Source organism: Gobio gobio (assembly GCF_949357685.1).
Source record: "Gobio gobio genome assembly, chromosome: 9".
Taxonomy (NCBI): domain Eukaryota; kingdom Metazoa; phylum Chordata; class Actinopteri; order Cypriniformes; family Gobionidae; genus Gobio; species Gobio gobio.
In genome coordinates, this window is record NC_137115.1 from 15787558 (window position 1) to 15814385 (window position 26828).

A 26828-nucleotide genomic window follows, 5' to 3' on the forward strand; every position below is an offset into this window, starting at 1 on the left:
GTTACGCGCCTGGCCCGAAGTTAACTTCCGGTCTGTGTTAGTTTATCGGTCTGGCAAGGGGATAGTAAGGCGCACTACTCAGTAGAAACACATTTTTGACGTACTATTCTTGGATAAAATGATATAAATATTAACGATCAAGCAAAGAGAATATGACACCAGCTCAAAAACAGTGTGTGCGACTCACCAAAAAGCCTTAAATGTTTCATAAATATCCAGTCATACGAGAGCAGCGTCTAGTGTAATTTAGACTGTATGTCTAATGTAATTTACTTAGAAATAATCTACTCTATAGGTAACTTATTCTGGCTGCGTTCACACTTGGCAAAGTCAATCAGGACACAGCGAGTTTACATTTGTTCACATCAAGTGGTCGCCATCTGGATAAATGATCGGATTTATGTTTCCCGCAAAATATTTAAATGTGCCTTTATCACGGAGTGCAAAACAGCTTTGCGGACGTCTACCGGAAGTTAAGTTTGGGCCACAAAAGCACGCATGCGCAGTAACGTTTGTTTATGTTGTTGCCGTTGAAACCGTCTATTGGCTGGAGCACTTTGTTATGTTTCGTTGTCCAGACTGCCCGCGTTTGTTTTAGTTGCAGTTTGTGGAGCTTACGCGGACTACAGAGACCGCATTTTTTTTACAGTGTGTTCAGGGGACAGGCAGCTAGCGGATAGCGAGATGTTTGCTGTATGTGACAAAAAATGTTTTGGCCAAAAAAAACGTGTGACATGGCTTAGAGCTTTAAGGCCTTAAAAATGTCTTAAATTGGAGCAGAAGGTCGTAAATTCAATATCATATCATTAAATTAGGGCGTTATGATTTCTGCGATGCAGAAAACATGGACGGAATTGCAGAATACATTAATTAAAATTGAATTTACTTTATAATGCAGAATGACACGGAATTTGTCAAATTTTGGATGAAAAAATCTAAAGTTATTCAGAACACTTAAAGGAATAGTTCACCTTTAACCAAACCTTTAAACCAGAGTCCAGAAAATTCTAAACAGAATAAACTATAAAGCAAAAAAATAAATAGGGCCCTAAATGTAATTGCAAAATGAAATAGCATGCACTGCAAAAAATGACGTTCTTCCTCTGGATTTTTGTTTTCCAGCTAAAATTCACAACATCCTTCGATCCAGATACATTTAATGACATTAAGAAATTAAGTCTTGTTTTCTGAGAAATTGAACAAAAGTGAGTTCATGCTTAAAACAAGAACAAATATTTGTCATTGGGTATGAAAATGACTTGCATTTGAATTAAGTTGATTTTTATGGACCCATTGGCAGATATTTGTTCTTGTTTTAATCATAAAATCACTTTCACAAGATTTCTTATCTCAATCTTAAAGCTATTTTTGTAAAAAAAAAAAAAAAACATACAATATATATACAGCTCTGGAAAAAATTAAGAGACCACTTAACATTGATATATATATATATATATATATATATATATATATATATATATATACAGTGGCATGAAAAAGCATGTGAACCACTTGCAGAATCTGTTAAAATGTGAATAATTTTAACCAAATAAACGAGATCATACAATATGTTATTTTTTATTTAGTACTGTCCTGAATAAGATATTTTATATAAAAAATGTTTACATACAGTCCACAAGACAAAAAAGTCCCGTTCAAAAGTTTATGAACCATTGAGTCTCAGTGCTGTGTGTCGTTCCCTGGATGATCCACGGCTGTGTTTGTTTTGTGATGGTTGTTCATGAGTCTCTTGTTTGTCCTGAGCAGTTAAACTGTCCAATGTTCATTAGAAAAAATGCTCCAGGTCCTGCACATTCTTCAGTTTTCCACCATCTTTTGCACAGTTGAACCCTCTCCAGCAGTGACTGTATAATTTTGAGATCCATCTTTTCACACTGAGGACAACTATTAAAAAAGGTTCAAACATTTACTGACGCTCCAGAAGGAAACAAAATGCATTAAGAGCCAGGGGTGAAAACTTTTGAACAGGATGAAGATGTCCAAATGTTTCTTATTTTATTTAAATATCTTTTTTTTTTTTCATCTAGTACTGCCCTTTAGAAGCATCAGAAAGATACTTGCATGTTTCCCAGAAGACAAATTGAGTACAATTTACCTTGATTTTCAAATTCAAAAAGTTTTCATCCCCAGCCGGCTGATTACAGCTGTACTCACATGGACTGATTTAAATATGTTTTTAGTACATGAATGGATCTTGAGTGCGCAAATTGCTTTGGTCTCTATGGAGGCCTCACTGAGCCTTCAGATTTCAACAAAATGATCTTAATTTGTGTTCCGAAGATGAACGGTCTTACGGGTGTGGAACGGCATGATGGTGGGTAATAAATTACATTATTTTCATTTTTGGGTGAACTAACCCCTTAACATGTTACGCACTAGTTAAAATAATGGGACCATATTTGTATTTGAATCAGGACAGATCTTTTGCTGATAAAAAAAAGACTCAAAACCACAGAAGGATTGCAAAACTATTTTATTTACAAGTCAAAATGGCTCAAAAGCAGCCACAGTTTATGCTCATGCAAACCGTGGACAATTTACTGTAGTGCGACAATGTGGTGTGAGGAGCCGACAGGCAACTGTCTCCCTCATCTGCATAGAAGACAATGTACAGGAGATCTCATGGAGTTTATTACACATCAGAAGGTGGAGACGTATCCTCACTGCCTGGTGTCTACAAACAGACACAAATGATGTATGAACGTGGCGTTCTAGAACTGCTTGCCAATCTGTGTGTTGGCACTACATCATTATAAGGCTTTAAGCTCTATAATACAAGGCAAGATGACAGCAGCCTCAGAGATCTGCATTACATGCTATCAAACATGACTAACCGGGTGTCCTCCACTTAAAGCTGAAGCATGACAAAAACAAACAAGCATTCTCATCAAAGAAATGGGGTGCAGATCAACCACATTATTAGAGATTACTTTCAATTCATTGATTCAAGCACTTAACTCCATAATTAATGGAAAAGTTCACTCTGAAATGAAAATTCTGATTTAATTTACTCTGATGTTATCTTCAGTCTTCTAAAGCCATACATTGTAATTCGTTAGAAAAAAAGAAGCTGTAACACTTTACAATAAGGTTCCATTTGTTCGCATTAGTTAACTACATTAGTTAAACATGAACCAACAATAAAAAAATAGCATTTTCTAATTTTGAACTAACAATGAACAGCTGTATTTAACTAAATGTAAGATCCATAAATACTAGAACAAACGTATTAATAAATTATTAACTAATGTTATCTAATGGGACCTTATGTAAAGTGTTAACCAAAAATCCCATTCATGCATATTTAGACTTGGTTTGATGTTTGATTTTTGTTTTAGCGCTGGGCAATCGATTAATCGCATCCAAAATAAAAGTTTGTGTTTACATAATATATGTGTGTGTACTGTGTATAATTATTATGTATATATAAATACACACAGGTATATATTTAAGAAATATTTGCATGTATATGCTGTATATATATTTATATAATTTATACAGGAAAAAGTTGGCACACCACAGCTCCAAAACATGTAAAAAATGAATGCTAGACTCCCACACAGGTGGCAACGTTTCAAGCACGCATTATGTAATTTTTACATGTTTTGGAGCCATGGTGTACTGACTTTTTCCTGTTTTTTTTCTTGTTGAGCACCCATTTTGAGCAAATTTTTTGCCATTGATGTGCGTGCTTTGTATCTGTTTTTTTCTTTTATATAAATATTTTATAAATGAATATAAAAAAATTCTTAAATATTTACATGCATGTGTGTATTTATATATACACATAATTATACACAGTACACACGCATATATTAAGTAAACACAAACTTTTATTTTGGATACGATTAATCAATCGCCTAGCACTATTTTTTTTATTTTTATGGTGCCAAATGCTAATGGTTGCTGCATTTCTCATGACTGATTGTAACAAAACATTTGAATTCTGGGTTATTGTATGGTTTCAAAGATACAAGTCATGAGGAATATTTGCTGTACTGAAGCTCTACAGCCCAGACCTTCTTTGTTTGAAAAAGAGCAGCTTGGACATTCCGCTAAACATCTTCCATTTGAAAAGAGGAACTATATCCATATGCATTGAGTAAATAATGACAGAATTTTCATTTTTTGGTGACCTATAGTCCTCTAAGCCAGAGGTCTTCAACCCAGCTCCTGCAGACCCAACCCTAATCAAACACACCTGAACCAGCTAATCAAGCTCTTCAGGATCATTTAAAAATCACATTGGTGTGACAGAGTTGTGCTAAAGCAGGTTGGATATAAACTTTGCAGGACGGTGTGTCCCCGGAAGCAGGGTTGAAGACCTCGGCTCTAAGCAGTGGGTAATACAGGAATGGTTAGAATTAAATGCAAAACATCTTCTAAAATGCTGTTTGCCCTCACTCACTAGCAAATATGTACACTTTCAACTACATACTACGACATTTAAAATATCAGAGGACCTTTGAGAATTTTTTCCGCCTTTGGAGCCACGACCCAACCCATCTCACAGTGCGGCATTACAGCTCTGTAACATCTGCAACCCTTGAATATTCAGTGTATTTTCAGATAAGACAGGAAACAAAAGAGGACGAGGGCAGGAATGCAGGGTCAGAGATAAATGTGGATGACGAGACAGGAAGTGGGAGTGTGGAGTGAAGGACAGCAGCAGCAGGTATCAGCCAGCCAGTTTGCTGGCCACCAGAGAGGGTTTCCTCTGCGGCAGGTCCTGAGGGGTGGGGATGTGGTCTCCGGTGATCTCGGCCTTCTCCGTCTGTGCCGCTGGAAGCTGCTTGTTCTTGATCTTGGCCTTCGCCATGTTGTAGTCACCCGAGTCAAAGTACTTTGGCTGGGAAAGAAAGCAGTCGAGGAGAATTTGTTTGCATGAGTGAATTATGGCACAGTATGTGTTTTAAATCTGCTCCAAGATGTTGCTACACTGTAAATATACGCAAACATATTCATGCCACTGAATGGGATTGAAACAATGGTTAGCAAAAACACATTTTAATGTCGTGAGCAACAGGGTAGAGGCCATTTTACTCCCATATCAGAGGCATTGGTCTACAATATCAGTCAAAAGTTCAGAACAATTACAATTTTGAAAGACGTTTCTTATGCTCACCAAGGCTGCATTTACTTAATAAAAAAGAAGAGAGTCAAATCAATAATATTGTGAAATATTATTACCATTTAAAATAACTGTTTTCTATTTGAATACATTTTTAAAATGTAATTTATTCTTGGGAAGCAAAGCTGAATTTTCAGCATCATTACTCCAGTCTTCAGTGTCACACGATCCTTCAGAAATCATTCTAATATGATGATTTGGTGCTCAAGAAACATGTATTATTTTTATCAATGTAGACAACAGTTTTTGCTGCTTGATATTTTTGTGGAAACTATGATATACTACCTTTCAAAAGTTTAGGGTAAGTTTTGTTGTTGTTGTCTTTTTTTTAACGAAATTAATAATTGTATTCGTCAAGGACACATTAAAGTGATCAAAAGTGAGAAAACATTTTACAAAAGATTTATTTTTCAAATAAACTTTCTATTCAACAAAGAATCCTGAAAAAACAATGCATCACATTTTCCACAACAAATATTAAGCTTTCAACTTTGGTAATAAGAACCACTATTAATCATTGAGCAATGATAATTGATAAAAAAATTGAGCACCAAATCAACATAGAATGATTTCTGAAGGATTCTAAGACACTGAAGACTGGAATAATGATACAGAAAATTCAACTTCGCCATCACAGGAATGTTATATTTAGTGCTGTCAATCAATGAAAAAATAAATAAATAATAAATTGCAAATTTTTTCTATAATTAATTTAAGTTTAGAGTTTTTAATATTTTTATATTGTAATAATTTCACAGCTACTCTCCAAATTAATTTAGAAACAACTTAAAGACAACTTATTTTTTTAAATATTTGTGATTTTTATAAACGAAGGCCAGTATCACTGATATTAATACTGGTACTGATGTCTCTATGAAATTGATTTTTTTTAAACATTAAATGATAGACATTCAACATTACAGTATAATTGAAAGCTATACCAATTTCAACATTTATTAGGCTATAAAAACGTTAGGGCTGGTCCGAATACCATTTTTTGAGCTTCGAAGCTGTAATCAACACCGAATATTCGAAGCTTCGGAGGGAGGGGGCTGAACATATTCTTCTCTCTAATAAAGGCAGGAATCTCGACAGGAATCTGGCGAGCTTATATGCTCCAAGAATGGACACTTCACTAGTGATACAAAACACACAGGTCTGTTACGTCCCAGCACAAGCTCCTATATTTCGCAGTAGATTCATTTAGATTGATAATAACGGGTAATTGGCTTGCTGTGATAGTCAGTGTTACCGGTGTTCAGGCATAACACCGGTTACATCACTTGCCCACCGCGGCACCGCGCCCACCGTCGTTTTGATATATTTTAGTAGTAAAAAATAATTTAGTTCAGTTAGAGAATTAAAAACTGAACGTGCAGCGTGAGCCGAACGAGAGTCAGATTTCATTCATCACGAGAGTGAGAAGCTGAATGATAAAATGATTGCCGGAGATTTTGTTTCAAAGCGAAATGTAAAAGCGCCTATTTAAGGGAGTTTGTCATTGAACTGTTTTGTTTCTGTGTTTTTCATTTATTAATAATAGGCTAATGAACCCACCATTTCAAGTAAACCACAGCCGAATTGGCGCTAATTCAAAACCAAAACTAAAATGTGCACGGCCGCATTTTCATTCTTTCACGGCTGCACAGTGCAGCATTGTAATGTGACGGTGAGGAAAAATTCTCTCATCGTCACATCCCTAACGGGTAAAAAGGCTTAATACATTTTGATTCTATTATTCTATTTTCCACAATGTCAAACCAACGCATCTTAACCCAGAATGCAAGCTCAGGCATGCGCTTCTTCCATATAAGCTCGTGTAGTTGTGCGCTCTAGACAGAGAATACTCTTGTTGCAGCCTTTCAGGGAACACTTTGGCTAAGAAGAAACAAATATATTTACTATATACCTAGTAAAACTAGGTTGGATTCTTATTCAACTGTTGGCTAGGCTATAAGATAATTGTAAAAAAAAGAAATATATATAAAAATGAAAATAATTGGAGTAAAACTATGATTATGTGATTGCAAAGTTAATACTATAACTATTATTATTAAAAAAAAACTATTTAGTGTAAATTAAGTGTTTGTATACAATTCAGTACATTTTTACCTTCAATATTATAGTAGGATGTAGTACCGACTAACTCCCATAGTTTACAGCATTAGTTAAGAGATTTGTTTTCCTTGAGAAAATTTGCCATGTATTGTCCCTGATATATAGCCAAAATCGAATCGAATTACAAAATGTATTGTATTTTACTGTATTGTGATCCATTAAATGCAGCCTTGGTGAGCATATGAGACTTCTTTTAAAATATTTAAAAAATCATAATCATTCTAAACTTTTGACTGGTAGAGTATGTCCATGACCAGAACTCCTATTCGTAACACAGTTCTCATGCTATCTGTAGCTCATGACTCATGTCACATGAGGCTGTGATGTTCTACTGTCAGTGTATCTCACCCCCTTCTGCAGTCTTTTTCTGAGCAGATCGGATCCTCCGGGTTTATTACCGAGGTGAGGGTATTTGGCCTTCAGTTTGGCTTCCTCCATTTTTTCTGCACAGATCTTATTCTCCTCATCCTGAGAGAAAACACACACATCACTCACATATTTAGAAACATTTAGGTCATACTGGCAACCATTAATTTTTTTTTTAAATATCTCAATGACTCACAAAAGGTGTAACGTCAATGTGGATCACAAGTTACTTTTCAGCAATTAATAAATCACAATATAAAAACAAATATAGTGAATGTATCCATGTAGGCTATGCTGTACATTATAATCAAATACAAGTTACAAATACAAACAGAAGAACAACTGATTGCTTATTATTTTAAAGCAGAAATTAAAACAAATCAAAAATGATAAACAAAAGCACAAAATGTAAACTTGTACGCCGTATGAAGAACACATTTATTCACTCGTCTGAACATAGTAATTATATGCCATTAATGGGCTATTACAACAGTGCATTTACTGTTACTGCTCTCATAAATATGATTCCTCGTGTTGCATGTAGAATTTTTAAATTAGTTTCTAACAAAACATTTTAGCAAAATGTGTGTTTTAGTCAGAAAGATTGCGCTCCTATTATACTGCGCTCCGTCTGTTAGACGCGCATGTTCGTTTAGCTCTGTGAAGTTTACTAATAAGACTAACTTGTTGTCAGAATATGCTAAATGGAAATACTCGCAGAACTTTCTAACATTAAGAGATAAGGATACAACCGTAAATTGTAAGGAAAACACTTGGCCCTAAAGGTAATGCTTGCTTTTGTTTGAAGAGCTAATAAATATAAATTCTCATGTTTCGGACAACGTGGATCATGTACCATTCCTGCAGCAGCTCACTCGTTGTCCTCTGCTATTTTCCATACGTGTTTTGTTCATTAGAAATGGGTAACTGCTGTAACGCAACATGACTGGCTGATGTTTCCGCGCATAGCGCGCAGACGCAGCTAATCGCCAACCAAATTCCTTGTCGATTATTTTCATCATCGATTATGGATTTTATCGATTAGTTGTGCAGCCCTAATGCAGTTAATTTATCAGTGTAAGGGATTTATTTTGATTAGTAACAACCTAATAGTGTCGTCTTATCTAATTAAAAAAAAAAAAAATTTAAGTTGAAGCATTATAAGATTAGAAAAAAATGCCCTTTAGAAAGGTTTTTAAAAATGCCCTCAGGGCATTTAAAATGTCACAAATATGCAAATTTAAATATGTCAAAGCTGATAGAACACTGATGAGAATATTTCTTTAGGATAAGTTATATTTACGCCCCAAAAAATCAATTTTTTTCTGGACAAGCAACTTTTTACTCGGACAAGTGAATGACCGATTTATTTGTCCAAAGGACAAGCAGCAAGCACGTGACAAGGCTTAATGTCGAGCCTTGAACTACTTAACCTACTAGCTTGGCATAGCACTACATGGTTAAGAAAAAGCTCTTTTGATTAGCTAGAATAAGATATCCATATAATGTGTTAAGTTTTTAAACAGGCATAGAGGAAAAGGATTCTGGGGGTGCAGGGCTCTAGACTAATTTTTCCCACTGGTCGCTCTGGTGCGACTAACTTTCTCAGTTGGTCGCACCGACTTACAATTTGGTCGCACCCTTTTTTTAATATTAATCATAATGACCTTATTGCCATGGGTGTTATTTTGTGAAAGTAATATTTTTCATGACGACGCATGCACTTCACGTGACACACTGCAGCCACAAAAGCGCTGTATGACAGATCCGCTTTTATTTAAATTTTTTCCTTTTTTATTCAAACAATTCACAAACTTGCTGGCTATGTCATCAACTACCTGATATTCCGATACTCAAATACATGCAAGTGACGTGTTTTGTTGTTGAAAAAATATAATGATCATGTTGATGTATAATGCGTGATGGGCGTCGCCATGTTAGTTTGCGCCGCAGTTAAGAGAATCAGATCTGTCAGATTTACAACGTCAATTCATCCACTTTTCCTGAAATACATGAAAGTAAGTGGCCGGTAAAGTGGTAGAAAAATAGAGTAAACTTTATAGTTACTTACACAATGTGTATCTGATATGAATATATCACGATGTTATTGGATTGTTATTGCCTCTTCCATAGACATCACTGTGTATTTTACAAACTATAATGTATTGCAGGGGGCAACTAAATTTGGCATCGGGCCCAAAAAAAAAATTGCCACTAGATGGCGGGCCAGAACATAAGCCGCGTTTCCACCGCAAGAACTTTCCCCGGGAACTAGGAACTTTGGGGTGGTACTTTGTACCGCAGGAACCAGGGTCTAAATGAAGTTCCGGGTAAATATTTCCCCCGCCAAACGGCCCTGTTTGCAAGGTAGTACTTTTTCAAAGTGCAGGAACTTTCGGGAGTGGGACTTGGGCGCTGAACATGCTGATTGGTTGAGTTCACGCTGCATTTTATTTCAACCGGCACTTTTAAAAGTCTTTTGCGAGGTTCGTTCTGCGTTCAGTAAATATCAGTCTTGCTCTTTCTGTCCGATGGCGCAGATTGTCTCAGCGATCGCACGGTCAATGTCCGTAATAGCTGATAATAACATGCGTTGTCTTATTTTAAATCTAGCTTTACAAGCTTTCAGAATACGCTTTAGTATCAGTGCTCATCTCTTTTCTGCCATTTTGTTAATTACCTCTTTAGTAAACCAATACATAACCAGCAAAAGCAGTGCAGCACAGCTTGAATCTCCTCCATACTTGTTATTGTTGCAGACAGTGTTGCACAAAAATGATTACTCTCCTTCGCTGACTGGGAGGAGCAGTCGCGCGCAGTCCTACATCACTGGACTAATTTGCCTAATCTTCACGGTACTTTAGACCGCAGTGGAAATGCAGACAGTAGCCGGTCTGGGGGGAAAAAGTTCCCGGTACAAATTGTTCCGGGTAATTTCGGTGAAAACAGGACTTTAGTCAAGGGATAATTGATTAATTTATGGAAAATGCAACTACAATTGCCTGTTGACATACTGTTACAGTGCCTTTTGTAACTGGTAGTGAGCTACTCTGTAAAAATTGACAAATTAATAAGCAGTAGTGACACGTAACCTAAGTATCTTCATTCACCAACTTGCAACACAGACCACCTTGCTGAACAACACACATATGTGGGAGATGCAGAATGGATAAAAATAACTCAAAAAAATAAAAGAGGACTTCAATAAGCCCATTAATGGCATGTTTGAGTCATGCTCTTAACGAACTATGTTTTATTTCCTCTTTCCATATTGTGAATAATAAATGTGAATTTTAATTTGCTTGTTACACAATGCAGCCTAACTTACTGTAATAATTATTTGACGTAGTCTACTTTTACTCTCAGAATTATTCCTTGTCATCCTCACGTAGTAAACGGCATTTTTTTTATTGTTAGCTAGCCGGTGAGAGAAAATGGTACTATCAAAGAGTCTAAAGAGGAAAGGCAACAGCGAAAATAGGGCATAAAAAGAAGAATGGAAAGACAACTGCGTTCATCCTACCTGGTTTTGTGAACGAAGTTGTTGCTGTTTTATAAAGAATATAATATCAGACAGCACCACGAGACGAAGCATGGCACCTTTTTTTTTGCTGGTTGTCTTGTCAATATTTTTGATAAAAAGGAAGCTGAATTTGAGTTGTTTTTGTTCATGTGTTGGTGCTGATGCCCTGCGTTTAGGCATGTGCCGGTATCAAATTTCAGTGTTGCGTTTAATTGCTGAAGCTTTTATCACGGTATACGGTATTATCACGATATTAAAATTCGTTGCAAAAAAACAGGTTTAATAACTTTCTTATTACAAAAGAACCAAACGTTTAAATACATTAAAGCAATACACACAAATTTATAAAGTAAACAAATATTTAAAACAGATTAAAGAGTTAAAGAATTATAAAGAACAATAGGTAACACTTTACAATAAGGTCTCACTAGTTAATGCATTAACATCAACAAAGAGCGAATAGCTACATTTGAACAGTTATTATTCTTTGATAATGTTAGTTAAAAAAGCAACTGTTAGTCAGTGTTAGCTCAGGTCCATTAAATAATACAGTTACAACTTTTGATATTAATAATGTGTTATTAAATGCTGAAATTTACATTTAATTAAGATTAATACATGTTTTAGAAGTATTTTTCATTGTCAGTTTGTTAATGAATGAACTAATGTTAAATAATGGAGCCTTATTGTAAAGTGTGCGACTGAATAACAATCAGAACATATTCAAACAATATCTAGGGCATGTAATTTAGTCCAGATTAAAATATAAAATGTTTAAGTTTGAAAATGAATAACCTTAAGTCTTTAAGTATTAAGGCCCCATCCCAATTCTGTTTTATACCCCTTCGCCTTCCCCTAGCCTAGGGATGCGCGGTATACCGGTACTGGAAAAATACCGGTATATATTTTATTTCAAACGGTACGATATCATGATTTTGCTCATTTCGGTATATGCTGCTGTTCCGAAGTACACCGCTAGGTGGCAGCGCGCTACCCAAACTGACGTGAAACCGGCAAATGTGGCAACAGAACAAGATGAATACAGCAGTTGAATCTCACTCAACACGCACAAAACTCATTAAAAAAAGAGAGGAGTAGACGTGAAACTTGGAATTACTTTGCTTATAAAACTGCTGAAGAACCATCAAACCTTGCCAAGCATCGGTCACTTAATTCCTGACTTGTAAGACATTATGAGATCGACAGCTGAGTGCATAATTCTAACGATCTAATTTAGACATTTTTCTTTTAACACTGATTAACGCACATACATAAGATCGTATCGTTTAAATATAATGAAATCTCCAGCGTTCGTTTCAACCAGTGACGTTACTTTTGACCTAATATTTGCACGCATACTATTGCACTATTTACATCCGCGAAAGACATAACCAACTCTGTTTATGTGACTACTCACTAAAGATTGACATTTTTGACATAATTTTGTGCGTATTTGACTGAGGAAAAACAATTTAATTTGGAATGCGCGAGCTCTTTAGGCCTGAGCTCTTTAGGCCTGTGTGTGTGTGTGTGTGTGTGTGTGTGTGTGTGTGTGTGTGTGTGTGTTTGTTGTTGGCATGAGCGCAAAGAAAGCTCTCTCTCAAAGAGCTCTCATCCCATATGTATTACGAAATGCTATAAAATCGCTTGCATGTTCAAATTGGCGAGGTTTAAAAAGACGTGAGCAGTGATTTCCGTCAGCTGTCCCGCAACGGAAGCGAAAGTGTTGAATCTGAGCGTGCAGACTGCTTTTATAGTCCATGCATGATGTCTTTTGAAGCCAGAAGCAATTTGCTCATTTTGAGAGAATGGAGACGCGCAGTAATGCTGAAATTACTTACAAAAAAGTTTCCAAATGACTTATTAATGTGATAATCTTAGTTGATTAATTTAATAATAAACATTTGCGGTAATTTCCCGCTTCATAAACCCAAAACTTGCAAGAGTGAGTAAAATTATGCGCAATACCCGCATCAAAATTCAGACCCTGTATGGTATCGATTTAATATTGGTACTTCGGTATTAGATTGTGGTACCGTACCGAAGCCAAAATTGTGGTATCGAGCCATCCCTACCCTAGCCTTACACCTACCTGTTCCCCTTGCCCCTTGAAACAGAGTGCCAAGGCGTAGGGGTGAAAATATTCCCCTAAGAAATGGGACACCACTACTATACCATTACACCTCATCATACCCCGTTTCTTTTATTATAAAATCCTGTGACATTTAACCAGTATGAACAGCAATGAAGTGCGTAGGCTATATCTAACAGAAATCAGGCGCGAGCACGTTTAACAAATTACTCACTCCCAACAGAGTTTTGCGCTGTATTTGGACTTAATAAAATGTTGCTCGTTTTCAGTTCAAAAACATATGAGCCAGAGTTTCCTAAGATGATACAGAATGATACAGAACATACAAGACTAGTGAAGCCGCTTTTCCATTGGACCAAACTGTTCTCTTTGTTTATTAACCGTTCCATTCCGTGCTGATCCGAGCCGGCCGGTACAGAGATGGTTTCGTTATCTACTGATCTTATGTTCATACGTTATACGTCAAGTCAGTCGTTGCCTTGGTAACGCGAGAGTTTACAGATGATATGTATTGTAAATATCGACTGCGTTATGAAGGATGACCAGATATATATATATTTTAACTATTATTAATATGTGTTCAAATCGAGACACCCCTACCCCTTCACGTGAACGCGCAAAACGAAGGGGTAGGGGAAAGAGAAGGGCTAAGGGGTAGAAATGGGATTGGGCCTAAGTATTTGGTTATGTGATGAGATTTGTTTACGAGGATTACAGGGGAAACGGCTGCATTTCTGCTGTTCCGTCAGCGCCCTCTGCTGTCAGAGAGTGAATGTGCGCTTCATTCAGGGCATGTCCTTCACTCCTTCCGCCATGTGCTCGGCTCATGCGCGGTTTGTTTACATCGGTGCGTGTTCCTCTTTGACATATTGTTCATTTTAAACGGTTGATGGGTAAAGTATTCTTAAAATGCGTTCTAAAAATCTGAATAATTCGTAAGAAATAATTATTCACTGTATTTTGAAGTGCCCACGATAACAATATTGTGCATGTTCATTATTGCAGTATATCGTATTACCGTTTACCGGCACATGTCTACCCGCGTTATAAGCAAACGTTTCAATGGTTCACTGTTCGTTTTATCATACCACACATTTCATGACATATTTTAGAGGCGTGTCTAGCGATCCATTCCACAGACTCTTTTGAATGTCTTTCAGAACTTTTCAAATTAAAAGCTCTCAATTCATCCCAAAATAAACACGTTGCTGCAAAAACGTTCTCATACTTTTTTTGAAGGCAAAATCAGCAATTGTTGTTGTAATCTCTCCAATCCGCAAATCCCGCTCCAAGTGGTGTGCGAACCCGGGTCATTCTGCATGGGAGTCGATCGATCTAACAAGGACGCTAAATGCTGCGACCTCTAGTGTTATAGTCCAGGGCTCGACATTAAGCCTGTTCACATGCTTGTCCTTCGGACAAGTAAATCTGTCATTCACTTGTCCGAGAAAAAAATGATCTTGTCCGGATTTCTTTACATTTTTTTTTGTAAATATAATATATTCTGAAGCAATATTGTCACCAGTGTTCAATCAGCTTTGACATATTTAAATATGCACATTTGTGACATGTTTACATTTTTATAAAGGGCATTTTTCCATAATCTTATTAAATATAGGCTATATGCTTCAGCTTTCATTTTATATTTTTAAATTGGATCTATAAATTAAATTAGAATAAGACACTATAGGCTGTTACCGATCAAATTAAATTTACACTGAAAAATTACAACTGCATTAAATAATGTTATGAGATTTTAAATATTTTTGAACATACAAATAAGAAATGTTGGAAAGATGAAACTAAACCACCAGTAGGTGGCAGCAGGTGACGGTCTTAATGAGTGAGTCATTGAGTCGATTCGTTCAAACGGATGATTCATTCAAGAATTAGGCGGTCGTTTACAAATAGGTCATTGAATCTTTGATTCAACCGATTCATTGAAAAACGCTGAATCATTCACTAACACGCTGTTGCTGTGAGATGCGTTACAGTTCTGCTGTGATATTTTGTTTGGAACTATTTTCGCTGCTGAAATAGAACAAAAACAGTCCATATTGCATCTAAAATGTAAGTGACTTAATGTTAATTGTTTATGGAACTGGCATATGAAATCAACGTAATTTTCAGCCGTGATGGTATTCAGGAAAACAACACTCTTGTTTGTGTGATGTTCCTTAACTGTATCATATGTTATAAATATAAAAACTATTTTAGCCATTTTTTAACCGTGTATATTAACAGAGTTTCTTTGTATGAGCGGCGCTCATTCGTTTTCGAGTTTCTCCTCGAGAGGGTGCGCGAGACTCAACAGGACAACCTTGTTAACGTCAGTTTATATTATCCACTATCGATCGCCACTTACACTACACGAATGCAGAATCATTATTGCACTTTGGTGATTCTCTAGTTAGTTTTTGTTTTGACGTTTTAACCAGGATACTTGTCCGTCGGGCAAGTAAAATAATTTTTCACTTGCCCCTTCAAAAAATCCACTTGTCCCGGACAAGCGGACAAGCGTTAATGTCGAGCCCTGTAGTCACAGCAGTGAGATTTACCTGCACAGCTGTCACTAAGTGGCCTCCGTTCCCCTATCATGACAGATCTATTTCAGCACCATCAAAATAATTTGGCTGCGGGCGCGGGACAGAAATTATTGCTGGCGGGCCAATTTTGGCCGCCAGTTGCCGACCACTGATGTATTGTTTTGCTAGTACTTGTGTATTTAAATGTGTCTCTGGCTCAGCGCCAGCCAAAGTACGGAAGCATTGTGCACTCGCACTAGGGATGTGACGGTGAGGACATTTTCCCACCGGTTAATCAAAGGATGACAACAAGGGTAATACCGGAATCACCGGCGGGGGCTTTTAAATCAATAATTCTAAACCGAAAGTAAAATGCGCACGGCTGCTCGGGCATTCATAACGGAGTGGAGCAAAGCAAAGTTAAGCTTCCATAGGAATTAACTGAAAAGGTGCCAGTGGGCACGCACCGTGAATGACAGTGTGCCCGTAAATGTGTGCGTCTGTGAATGAATGACAGTTTGGCCGTCCATATTTTACTTTCGGTTTCTAATTAGCGCCAGAACAGGGGCGGGTTGCTTGAATGGTGGGTTCATTAGCCCCACCATTTTAATGAGAAACACAACAACAAAACAGTAAGATCACAAAAATCACTTAAATAGGCACTTTTACATTTCGCTTTGAAACCAACTCTTTGGCAATCATCTTATCAGCTCCTCACTCTCAAATGAAATCTGATCATTTTGGTCGCAGTCTAGAGCCCTGGGGTGTCACAAACTCGCACAACACCGGTCCACATCTTTTGATTGGCCGAGCAGCGTTTTGAGAGTGCTTATACTCAGTCTAACTCTGGTACTTTCACTGTTTATATCAGTCTGCTTTATTGTACTCAAACAGTTCGAGACGACGTGTAAGGGCTGCACGATTAATCTAAATTGAACCGCAAAATTTGGGTTATGTGCGATTATGAAAGTGCAAAGGCCGTGAATTTAATACAATAAATAAATGCCCAGCGTGTTAGTGAAGAGCGGTAGTAAACGCTGCTCCGTCTGAAAGCACTGCGAATTTGAGTCGCTTATAATGTGCGTTTGAAAAAGCAACACGTGTCAAACATCTTCACAAACTAGTAATATGTTGTTCAACAAAATACAACGTTTATTAACACGTTTTAACTCACTTCATATCGTCAGTCGAGTGTTTGTGAGCTGATGTGGCTTCTCTTCACAGAATGAGGCAGAGGATGCATTATTTTATAGTATTCTATACAGTAATAAAGTCTGTCAATCAGCACAGCATACTTTATTATTATGAAAATACCCAAGAAGGCTTGAAGAACTCAAATACACTAGGGCTGCAATGACGCGTCGGCGGCACATTATTTACGTTCTAGAATGGAACAGAAGATCTAGAATAATGGCAGCTTCTGCTCCCTGGCATAGTGAAAATGATCATTTATCATATAAAGCCAGACCGCGACATTCAAAAGTGTGGGAGTACTTTAAACAGAAGCCGAATAAAACTGTGCTTTGTTCGCTCTGTAACGCCGGTTTCACACTGCGCGCGGTGGCAGAGCAGGAGCTGTGTGTTTGGAGAGCGGGAGCTTTCACACTGCCAATCAGTGTTGCCAAGTCCCGGTTATTTCCGCGGAATTGGGCTACTTCTACACTGTTGCCGCGGGCTGTGTCTCATGTCCGCGGTAGTGTTAATTTTGTCACCTATTTTTAATTTAGTCTTAGTCTTAGTCTTGTGCCAAATGTCCTTGTTAGTTTTAGTCATATTTAGTCATTCACATATCTTTTTTTGTTAGTCAAGTTTTAGTCGACTAAAAGTCTCTTAATTTTAGTCTAGTTTTAGTCAAAAGACAACTCAAGGTATCTTAGTCAAGTTTTAGTCGACCAAAAGTCAAGTCATTTTAGTCTAGCTTTAGTCAAAGGAAAACTCAATGTATTTTGTGGCAAAATAAGTTACATAAAGTACATATAACCTGCATAATGTTTGTGCCACAACACCATAGCTAACTGGTTGATTTACAGCGTAGATCAGCATTAGCTTATGAGACGATGGGCACAAATATCGAGTTCGATCTTGATTCAGTATGAATTCATATGTATATAGCCTACTGTACATAGTATAAGGTAAAATATGTTTTTTTACACTTTTTTGGGGTTATATTATATTTGCTTGCATTCTTTACTATTCACTATTATTAACATTTCAAAATTTCACAAATAAGTAAGCAGTTATGATCTGTGTATGTATTAAAGAGCCATACAGGCACCCAGTGGGTAATGGCATTACAAGTGAATTTTTTTATTTTTCCAGCCACAAAATGACTCTAATTTGCCTCTTTGCAGTGGAATTCTCTATTTTAACCTTAATTAATACACTAATTGTAATATAAATAATAAAAATATTAGAAGAAAAATATTTTAAGTGATCATTAATGGACCATAAGTATTGCACAAATAGTATTTAGTACCAAAAGATCTCCTCAAAATATTCAATAAATATTATTGAATTAAAATATAGGCTATTTATTTTTGAAATAGTTAAGGTGTATGGTCACAATTGACCATCAATGAGTACAAGTGTGACTTAATTAGTAAGGAATACCTGAGGGCTAAATACAAGAAAAACATTAATATTAATGTTAACAATGTTGATCTCTACCACTCTCCATAATAAAATGATACTGTAAATGTGGCTGACGCACACTATGCTGTACTGTTTACCAAAAATTGCTGCAAACACCTGTAAAGTGAAGCTGTTGTGTAACTTACGCGGCTTAAGCCATTCAAATATACTGACACAGCGCTAGAGGTATTGAGCGCTCCGGGAACCACGTGACCACATGCGCGCGGCCGCGAGATGACAGGCGGAGTCTGAGAGAGACCTGTACTCCAGCAACAGCGGGAACTCTTTCTGAATATTTTGAACAGCTGAATATTCATCTCATGATGTAAAAGTAGAGACAATTGTAGACGAAAATGAAGAGAGATTTTATCTTAGTTTTTATTTTATGCAAAACATTTTAGTCTCGTCCTTTTTCATCAACAATAATGCATGTTAATTTAGTCTTAGTCAGTGTTTTTGGACATTGGTGCAGTCTCGTCATCGTCTCGTCTTCGTCATGGAAAAAAAGGTCGTTAACGAACATATTTAGTCTCGTCTCGTCTGACGAAATTAACACTAGTCCGCGGGTTGAAGCGATCCCAACTATGTGATATTTAGCCCCGGGAATTAGAATTTTAGCAGGCATCCCTGCAAAAAAACCCACACATATTTAACCCCCGCGAACGCGATGTTTACCGGAGAACCTCCCCGAAACGCGATTGGGCTTGTTTTGGGCTAGTTTTGAGTAACGAATGGGTGGGTTTTGTTGTGAAAACCTGGCAACCCTGCTGCCAGTGTTCTCTCGCGCAGCTGAACCGTGGCGCGTGTATTGCAACAGACGGTCACATTTTCCGGGGTTCTTCTCCGACCCCAGTACGTCTCGTGCTTTTATTTATTATGGGCTGCATATATCTCCTGTTAATGCGACCTGGTTCCCCTCTGTCCCAAACACATATGCATAATAACATGCTGTATATAGGTAGTTTGCATGATTAAAGTAACATTAAAGTTAAGATATGCCTCTAGCTTTAATCATTTAAATATGTCTTTGAAGTTTGGGCAAAAACTTCTGGCAGCTTTAGTCGTTGTTTATGCACATGTATCTTCAAAATAGACGACTAGTTATACATTAAAACTATGCTGAAAGCTCCTGTATGTGAACCTTTTGCAGATAAATACAAGTGCATTTTCGTTTACTATTGACACAAATCAATAACTAAATCATACTCAACTACTATAGTAAACAACTTTTCCTAATTAGGCCTACTCTGTATACATTTTATGATGAATAGTATCATTATATATTATGTTTAAAAAGCTTCTTGTGTTCATATACATTTCATTATAAAATGGCATACTATGTACACTACCCTTCCTGACATACAATTAATATTGTCATCATTCATTGATTTCATGTTAAAATAATATACAAATTCACTACCCTCTTTGAAATACAATAATCAGTAAAAAAGAATCATAAGATTAATCCGGAAAAATAATCGTTAGATTAGTCGACTAATCAGAAAAATAATCGTTAGATTAGTCGACAGAAAAAATAATCGTTAGTTGCAGCTCTAAAATACACCATATCTTGACGCAGTCATGTTTATTGTCGTCATATTTCATCAAAGCGTTTCGATCTTCTTTTTATTCAGCTCTGCTAACTTACACAGCGCTAGCTTCCCATTATGGATTTCCTAAAAGCTATATTTTTTTTTTTCAACAGGACGAATGTATATAAACATTGATCAGCGACCATAAACAGAAGCTCAACTGAACCTGCTTGACGCGCGAGAACAAACCTCATTGGTTAATGCGAAAGCTTAACATGCTGCGTAACACACGAGAATGAACCTCATTGGTTATCGAATGTCACATCACACAATATATGTGTGAGTTGATGCATGTTTGTATGTGGATAAAAGCCTAAATTCAATCTGTTCATAATATAAAGTGATTGTTTCTCTTTGGAAGATTTGGACTAAACCGCTCAATTCATATGGATTAGTTTTACAATTACTTTAATTAACTTTTTGCAGCGTCAAAGTGGTAGTTGCATAGCTGTCAGCGGAGAGACAGAAAGCTCTCAGATTTCATCAAAAATATCCAAAGATGAACAAAGGTCTTACAGTTTTGGAACAACATGAGGGTAAATAATTTATGACAGAATTTTCATTTTTGGGTGAACTATACCTTTAAGTGTCGAATTATGAGTCACAATTAAAATAAATAAATAAAGTCTACAAAGAAAAAACATATATGCTAAAATGTTAAAACCATTTTCAATTTCATTTCATTTTTAGGACAGCATAAAATTAAATTTTATTAGGAACTTTCTAGAATGTATTCATTATTTACAATGACATGATTGTGCCGTTTTATTCTATCATTCTAAGGTCTTTATGCAAATCCATACGGATCTCCCTTAGCTGATGTATACATCCACAGGCTGTGACAAGATAATGGTAATAAAACACATTAAGTTTAATATATTGAATAGCCTACTGTTCAACAGTTAACTTAGCTTCACATGCTAACCGCTAGCTAACACCATCACAACCCAATCTAGAACAAAACAAACCAACTGTAGCATTATTATGAATCCCATCTCAACATATAGATGTCTGTTTATCTATCAGGTGTTTTAATACTGCTGGTCATTTCTCAAATTCAATCAGAATGTTGGTATTTGATGGTAGAAGGCCTTTATACATCAGTGGAGAGCAGCAGGCTTTAAACAATACTCAAATACACTAACCATATAGAAAATAAAGCATTCATCACATCTATCAACGACATTACAGCAGGTTGTATGCGCTAATCGCCTTTTATTCGATGTCTCTTTAATTCAATCGGACTTATAGGAGTCTGTAAATAATGTTATAGCGAAAAAGCTCTGACTGATTGCAACGGTTTGATTTCCTAATCTAATAATATAAATGATATACTTACTTTCTGCTCCTCCACATTTGTTTCCTCGGGCTTTGTGTCCTCCATTTACTCTGATATAATCGGTCTGTGATGTTTAAAATATCACAATCTGAGCTCCTGATCTGCGGAGTACTCTAGTGTAGCCCGCTCACGATTGTACCAATCCTACAGCATTGAAGGCGGGATCATGAATATTAACCACGCAACGTGACGTTCGCAAGTTGAGGGCTTCTGAATAGTAATTACGTAACGTACATTTTGCTGGGGTAACACACGTGATGTAATTGCATCCGAAAGCTCCAAAAATAGGTGTTTTAGGTTTCATCCTACAAATATAGAAATGTAAATATAAATAACGTTGATATTGTTTTACCTGCACTGCAGTAATATATAAATACATTTGATTTAATGTAAACATGTACATATTTGTATACAGTGTTCAACATTTCATGTAGTCTACACAACATTGTAAAAATCTGTCGGTAAGGCTGTAACAAGTAGCAGAGGTGGCAGCGGTGGGTCTTCTTGAGTAGCCTAATTTTGGCTAAGGTTGTTGCTGCTGGCTGTTGGTATCCTAAGTGAAACTTAGCCCAGAGGGTAATAATATGTTTTACAATTTGTCCAATGAATTGTTTAGTGGAACTGGCCACAACTATTAAAGGGTTAGTTCACCCAAAAATGAAAATTATGTCATTAATTACTTACCCTCATGTCTTTCGACACCCGTCAGACCTCCGTTCATCTTCGGAACAGAAATGAAGATATTTTAGTTGAAATCTGATGGCTCTGAAAGGCCTCCATTGGCACAATGGCACGGTTCACTATCAAGACCCTTAAAAGGTACTAAAGACGTCGTTACAAAGTCCATCTCACTACAGTGGTTCTAAAATAACTTTATGAATCGGCGATAATAGTTTTTGTGCGCAAAAAAACCCTAAATAACGACTTACATAGTGATGACGATTTCAAAACACGGCATCATGAGGCTTCGAAGCATTATGAATCAGCGAGTCGATTCAGCAGTTTGAATCGCCAAATTTCAGCAGTTTGGCGGTTTGACACGCGATCCGAATCATGATTCGGCTCGCTGATTCATAACGCTTCGAAGCTTCATGATGCCTTGTTTTGAAATCGTCATCACTATGTAAGTCGTTATTTAGGGTTTTTTTGCGCACAAAAACTATTATCGCCGATTCAGAAAGTTATTTTAGAACCACTGTAGTGAGATGGACTTTGTAACGACGTCTTTAGTACCTTTCAAGGGTCTTGATAGTGAACCGTGCCATTGTGCCAATGGAGGCCTTTCAGAGCCATCAGATTTCAATTAAAATATCTTCATTTCTGTTCCGAAGATGAACGGAGGTCTTACGGGTGTCCAACGACATGAGGGTAAGTAATTAATGACAGAATTTTCATTTTTGGGTGAACTAACCCTTTAACTCTGAAGGGGTATTACTTTTTTACTATTTTATGTGTAAAATGCAAGACATTCAAATTAAGACTTTAGCATCTAATATAACACATTGAGGAAACTAGGAAAATAAAAGATTGTAAAATCCAAATCAAAGATATTGTATATTTTTCGAAGTGCTATGAAAATGAAAGACTATCCCAGTATTCAGACTCTGTATGGGCAATACATTGAATGGGGTGGTCTGAATGCGTACATAAAAGTGTTGCGATTCAAGATGCTGACCACTGCTCAAATCTTGGAGGTTATAAAACCAAACAAGTGGTTTACAACACTAGATCTCAAAGACGTGTACTTCATGTGTCTGTTCTTGATCCACCCCCTTTTATTGAGGATGCATCGAGAGGTGACTTGAGACAGCCAGGTATCCCAGAATGCATCTCGCACCAACCAGCAAGCGTCAATAGCGGGCGCTCAGCGCTCATTAACCCTGCTGAGAGCAGCCTTACCTAGACTAGTCCTTCTGACGTTTGACCAAGTCTCATCTTTTGGTCAAGGATGCACCACAGAGGAAGTCCGGGATCACATAGCAATACTGGAGAAAAACTGCACAAATCTTGGAAGTTATTAAACCAAACGAGTGGTTTACAACACTAGATCTTAAAGACACGTTCTTTCATGTGCCTTTTCATCCAGATCACAAAAGTTTGAAAGGGGGTATGGCGACTACACCAAGAGGTAATGCATCTGATATGGCCCGGGTTAGGAAGAACCCACACCAACCTGTTTGCATCAGCTGAGACAACCCTTTGTAAGATGTGGTTTTCTCTGAATGGCCAATTGATTCCTCATGTGCTCAAACATGTGGAGCTGGTTCACAGCAGGATCTTACTTATCGCCCTGAAATGGCCAAAGAGACATTGGTTCCCTTCCCACTTCCCTTACGTCTGGTACTGGCCTGTCCTTGGCCGCTACCAATCAGAGCAGACCTTCCCTCTCAAGTGGAGGGTCAGATCTGACACCCAAACCCAGCAACGCTACAACTCTGGGTTTGCCCCTTACTCAGCCCCTCTCTCATGAGCTAGAGGAGGCAGTAGTGAAACGCAAAAACAATGCTAAAGCACCTTCCACTTGGGATAATTACTCAAACAAATGATATGTGTTTTCTAACTGGTGTCAGGACAGAAACCAGGCCCCACTAATTGTGGTCTTGATTCTATTCTATGCCTTCTTTACTCACTTTTACTCTTATCAATAGGTAAACACATGTTAAAACACCCACATCCCCCACGGTTGCGACGCCCCTGGTTCTACAGTCACTGACTAAAGCCCCGTTTGAACCATTGGCCCAGGCAGATCTTATCACTAATGTGGAAAACCGTTTTCTTTCTTGCTATCTGTTCAGCAAAAAAGAGTTGAAGACTTTCATTCTCATTCATTTTCATTCTCTCCTTGTCCGAATCAGGCTTTCCTGCCTAAGGTTCTTAATCAATGCATGATCAATCAAGTTATCAAACTTGCAGCGTCTCAACCTGACCCTGATCACTTATGTACAGGGCTTGATCTCTCTACCTTGTATCCATTTTGAGCACTTCATGCATACATTGAGCGCACACAGTCATTGCGACATTCACACACTCAGCTGTTTGTGTGTTTTGATAAGAAATGTGTCTGACAATCAGCCTTGAATCAGTGCCTATCACATTGGATAGTAGACACTATTGCACAAGTGTATTCCAGCCAGAGCTTACCAGTCCCAGGGAACCTATTAGCTCCTGGGTGACACTAGCCGCGTTTCCATTACAGATTTGCGCAAAACTTTTGCGATATTTTCTAAAAGTCAACAAAAAAATATTGCGAAATGACAGCGTTTCCATTAACTGATGTTATGCGACTAAAACATTTTTTTTCCTCTCGTGATAAATAATTCCAAAAATCATGCTACGTATGTTGTTAGGTTTATGTATATCCCAGCCACCACACGCCATTATTTTTAATGGAAAGAGACGTGCGTGTTATAGCACTGATGGCAAGGAAAGCACCTTATACTTGAGCGGCACATTTTATATTCTATTGTTTTTTTATGAGTTTAATAAAGAACTCGTCTTCTGTCCAAACATACCATCATCTGTAACGAATGATCGACTTTTACATACGCCAGGTTATTGTGACGCATTGCCACATACAGAGACGAGCGAAAAGTTTGAATTTGTATAGTGATAACTCAACGTTTTTTTTTAGCACTTCATTATTTCGGCTCGGAATTTCGTTTTTTAGAAATATAAACTGAATTTAGAAATGCTTTTGAAATGAAATAATGCGTTTAATAAACAAAATATATTTTTGAAATGAAGACTTGTTTGAAGTGGAGTGCAAAATAATCTGTTCCCTGAGTCCACGGCCTTTGCTGTTATCGTGAGTGTACACAAATAAAAGTAGACAGTTTATAGTTTATAATTATGTCTTGCACTTATCTGTATGGCTAAAAATGACGGAGTATTTTAAGTTTCCGCTGAAATAGCCTAAGGAAAAAATTCATCAAAAGGCGACAACGACTTCGTCGGAAAGAGGGTTAAAGGAAACGTAGCCTATTTAGTTTCATATAGTTAGGCTATGTCTAAATATTATAATCTTTTAATTTCATATGATGATTATGAAAAGTGAGCAGCATGAGTAAAGCACATAATCAGATGTGCATATGTCTGGAGACATGGATTTTGAGCACAATTGAATTGTGTTTTCTAGAAAGTCATTCTTTAAAATTAATTTAGTTTTGTATAAATTGTATTTTAATTTTGATCAATGTTTAACAACTATTTGGCCTTAGGCTATATTTAATAAATAAGAAGCAAACCAAGATCGTCGGGAATGGATAGACCTAGTCTTTGAGCAAGGCTGAAACTATAGTGTCTTTCTGTTTTAATACATTTCTTGAATATATGTCATAATTACAGTAGGCCTATAGATAGTTATGATATTTGTGGTTGCACCGGGGTCCGTCATTATAAAGTTACGCAACTTTCCTTATTAGGAGAAAATATATGTCGTTTTACATACTTGAGTGGAAAAAAAATTATATGTAGGCCCTATGTGAGAGCAATGCGTGACCGTACCAGGTGACCTGTAAATGCGAAAAAACTGTTTCCATTGCAGTTTTGCGAAAATTTCCTTTTTCTGTCAGGATCCTGCCCTGACAGTCTTGTCTGTTTTGTCCTTGTTTAGTGTTTCTTTGTTTGTCTTGTGCTTGAGCACATGGCTGTGTCTTTGTTTGTGTGTTCCTCTCGTCCTGCCTCCTTGTTTCCCTTTACCACGCCCCCTTGTTTAGTCATTGTCTAGTCCTTGTTTCACTAATTGTGCTCACCTGATCCTCATGTGCTCTGGTCCCTTTATATTGTGGTACTTTCCCTCATGTCCTTGCTGGTTCGTTGCGTTTGTGTGCATTCGTTGTCTGGCTTATCTTGTCCTTGTGATTGCTGTTACTCTTGCCATAGTTATAGTTATTAGCTTTGTTTTCCCCTAGCTCATGGTCTCCCTGGACTGGTCTCAGTGGTCGTCCTCCCTGCCTGTCATCGTGGTGTCTGTCCCCTGCCCTGCTGTTTGAACTCACACCTTGTCACTTCCTTGTTGTGCCCTGTCTAGAGTCGTGTTAATAAAGTCTTCATTGTTCACCCTGCATCTGGGTCCTAAGTTTCAGAATCCCTGACAGAACGAACCAGCCAGTTTGGACCCAGCAGGATGAGCTTCCGTATTGTTCCTCCAGCAACTGCTCAGGAGAGGGTGGCGCTCCAGCGGGGAGTGGCATCTCTTCGCCAACAGGGCCGGGAGGTGCGGTCCTTTGCCCAGTTCTTCTGGACTATGGCTAAGGGCCTTGAGTACGATGATGCAGCCCTCAAGGATGCTTTTAACATCTGTCTGGATGACCCTCTACCACAGTGGGAAATGGAACAACTTCGGGTCCTGGACTTCTGGAACTTCTCCAATTACCTGCATCATCGCGGGGATTGGCAGATCCTGACACCATCAGAGCCTGTCTGTAGTGATGACCTCACTCTTCCTCCTTCATCGAGTCAAGCCATTGAACCTCTGTTTAATCCTACTGA

At 37.4% G+C, this 26828-nt stretch overlaps 1 protein-coding gene across 4 annotated transcripts; it reads right to left on the bottom strand.

Annotated features, from left to right (window-relative positions):
* Positions 1-2478: 2478 nt before the first annotated feature.
* On the bottom strand, positions 2479-21492 carry arpp19a (cAMP-regulated phosphoprotein 19a). Of its 4 annotated transcripts, XR_013817186.1 has the most exons (5): positions 21339-21489; positions 7619-7738; positions 4353-4870; positions 4021-4167; positions 2479-3424 (listed from the first exon to the last, which is right to left on the bottom strand). XR_013817186.1 is itself a non-coding variant. In XM_079825335.1 (3 exons), the coding sequence occupies exons 1-3, from the start codon at positions 21381-21383 to the stop codon at positions 4700-4702; spliced, it is 336 nt and encodes a 111-aa protein (XP_079681461.1). In that variant the 5' UTR covers positions 21384-21492; the 3' UTR covers positions 3671-4699. The 4 variants fall into 4 exon arrangements, 1 of the variants encoding a protein (XP_079681461.1); XR_013817187.1 differs by having other exon boundaries at positions 2480-3424; positions 4021-4870; XR_013817188.1 differs by lacking the exon at positions 2479-3424 and having other exon boundaries at positions 3671-4167; positions 21339-21492.
* Positions 21493-26828: the final 5336 nt, after the last annotated feature.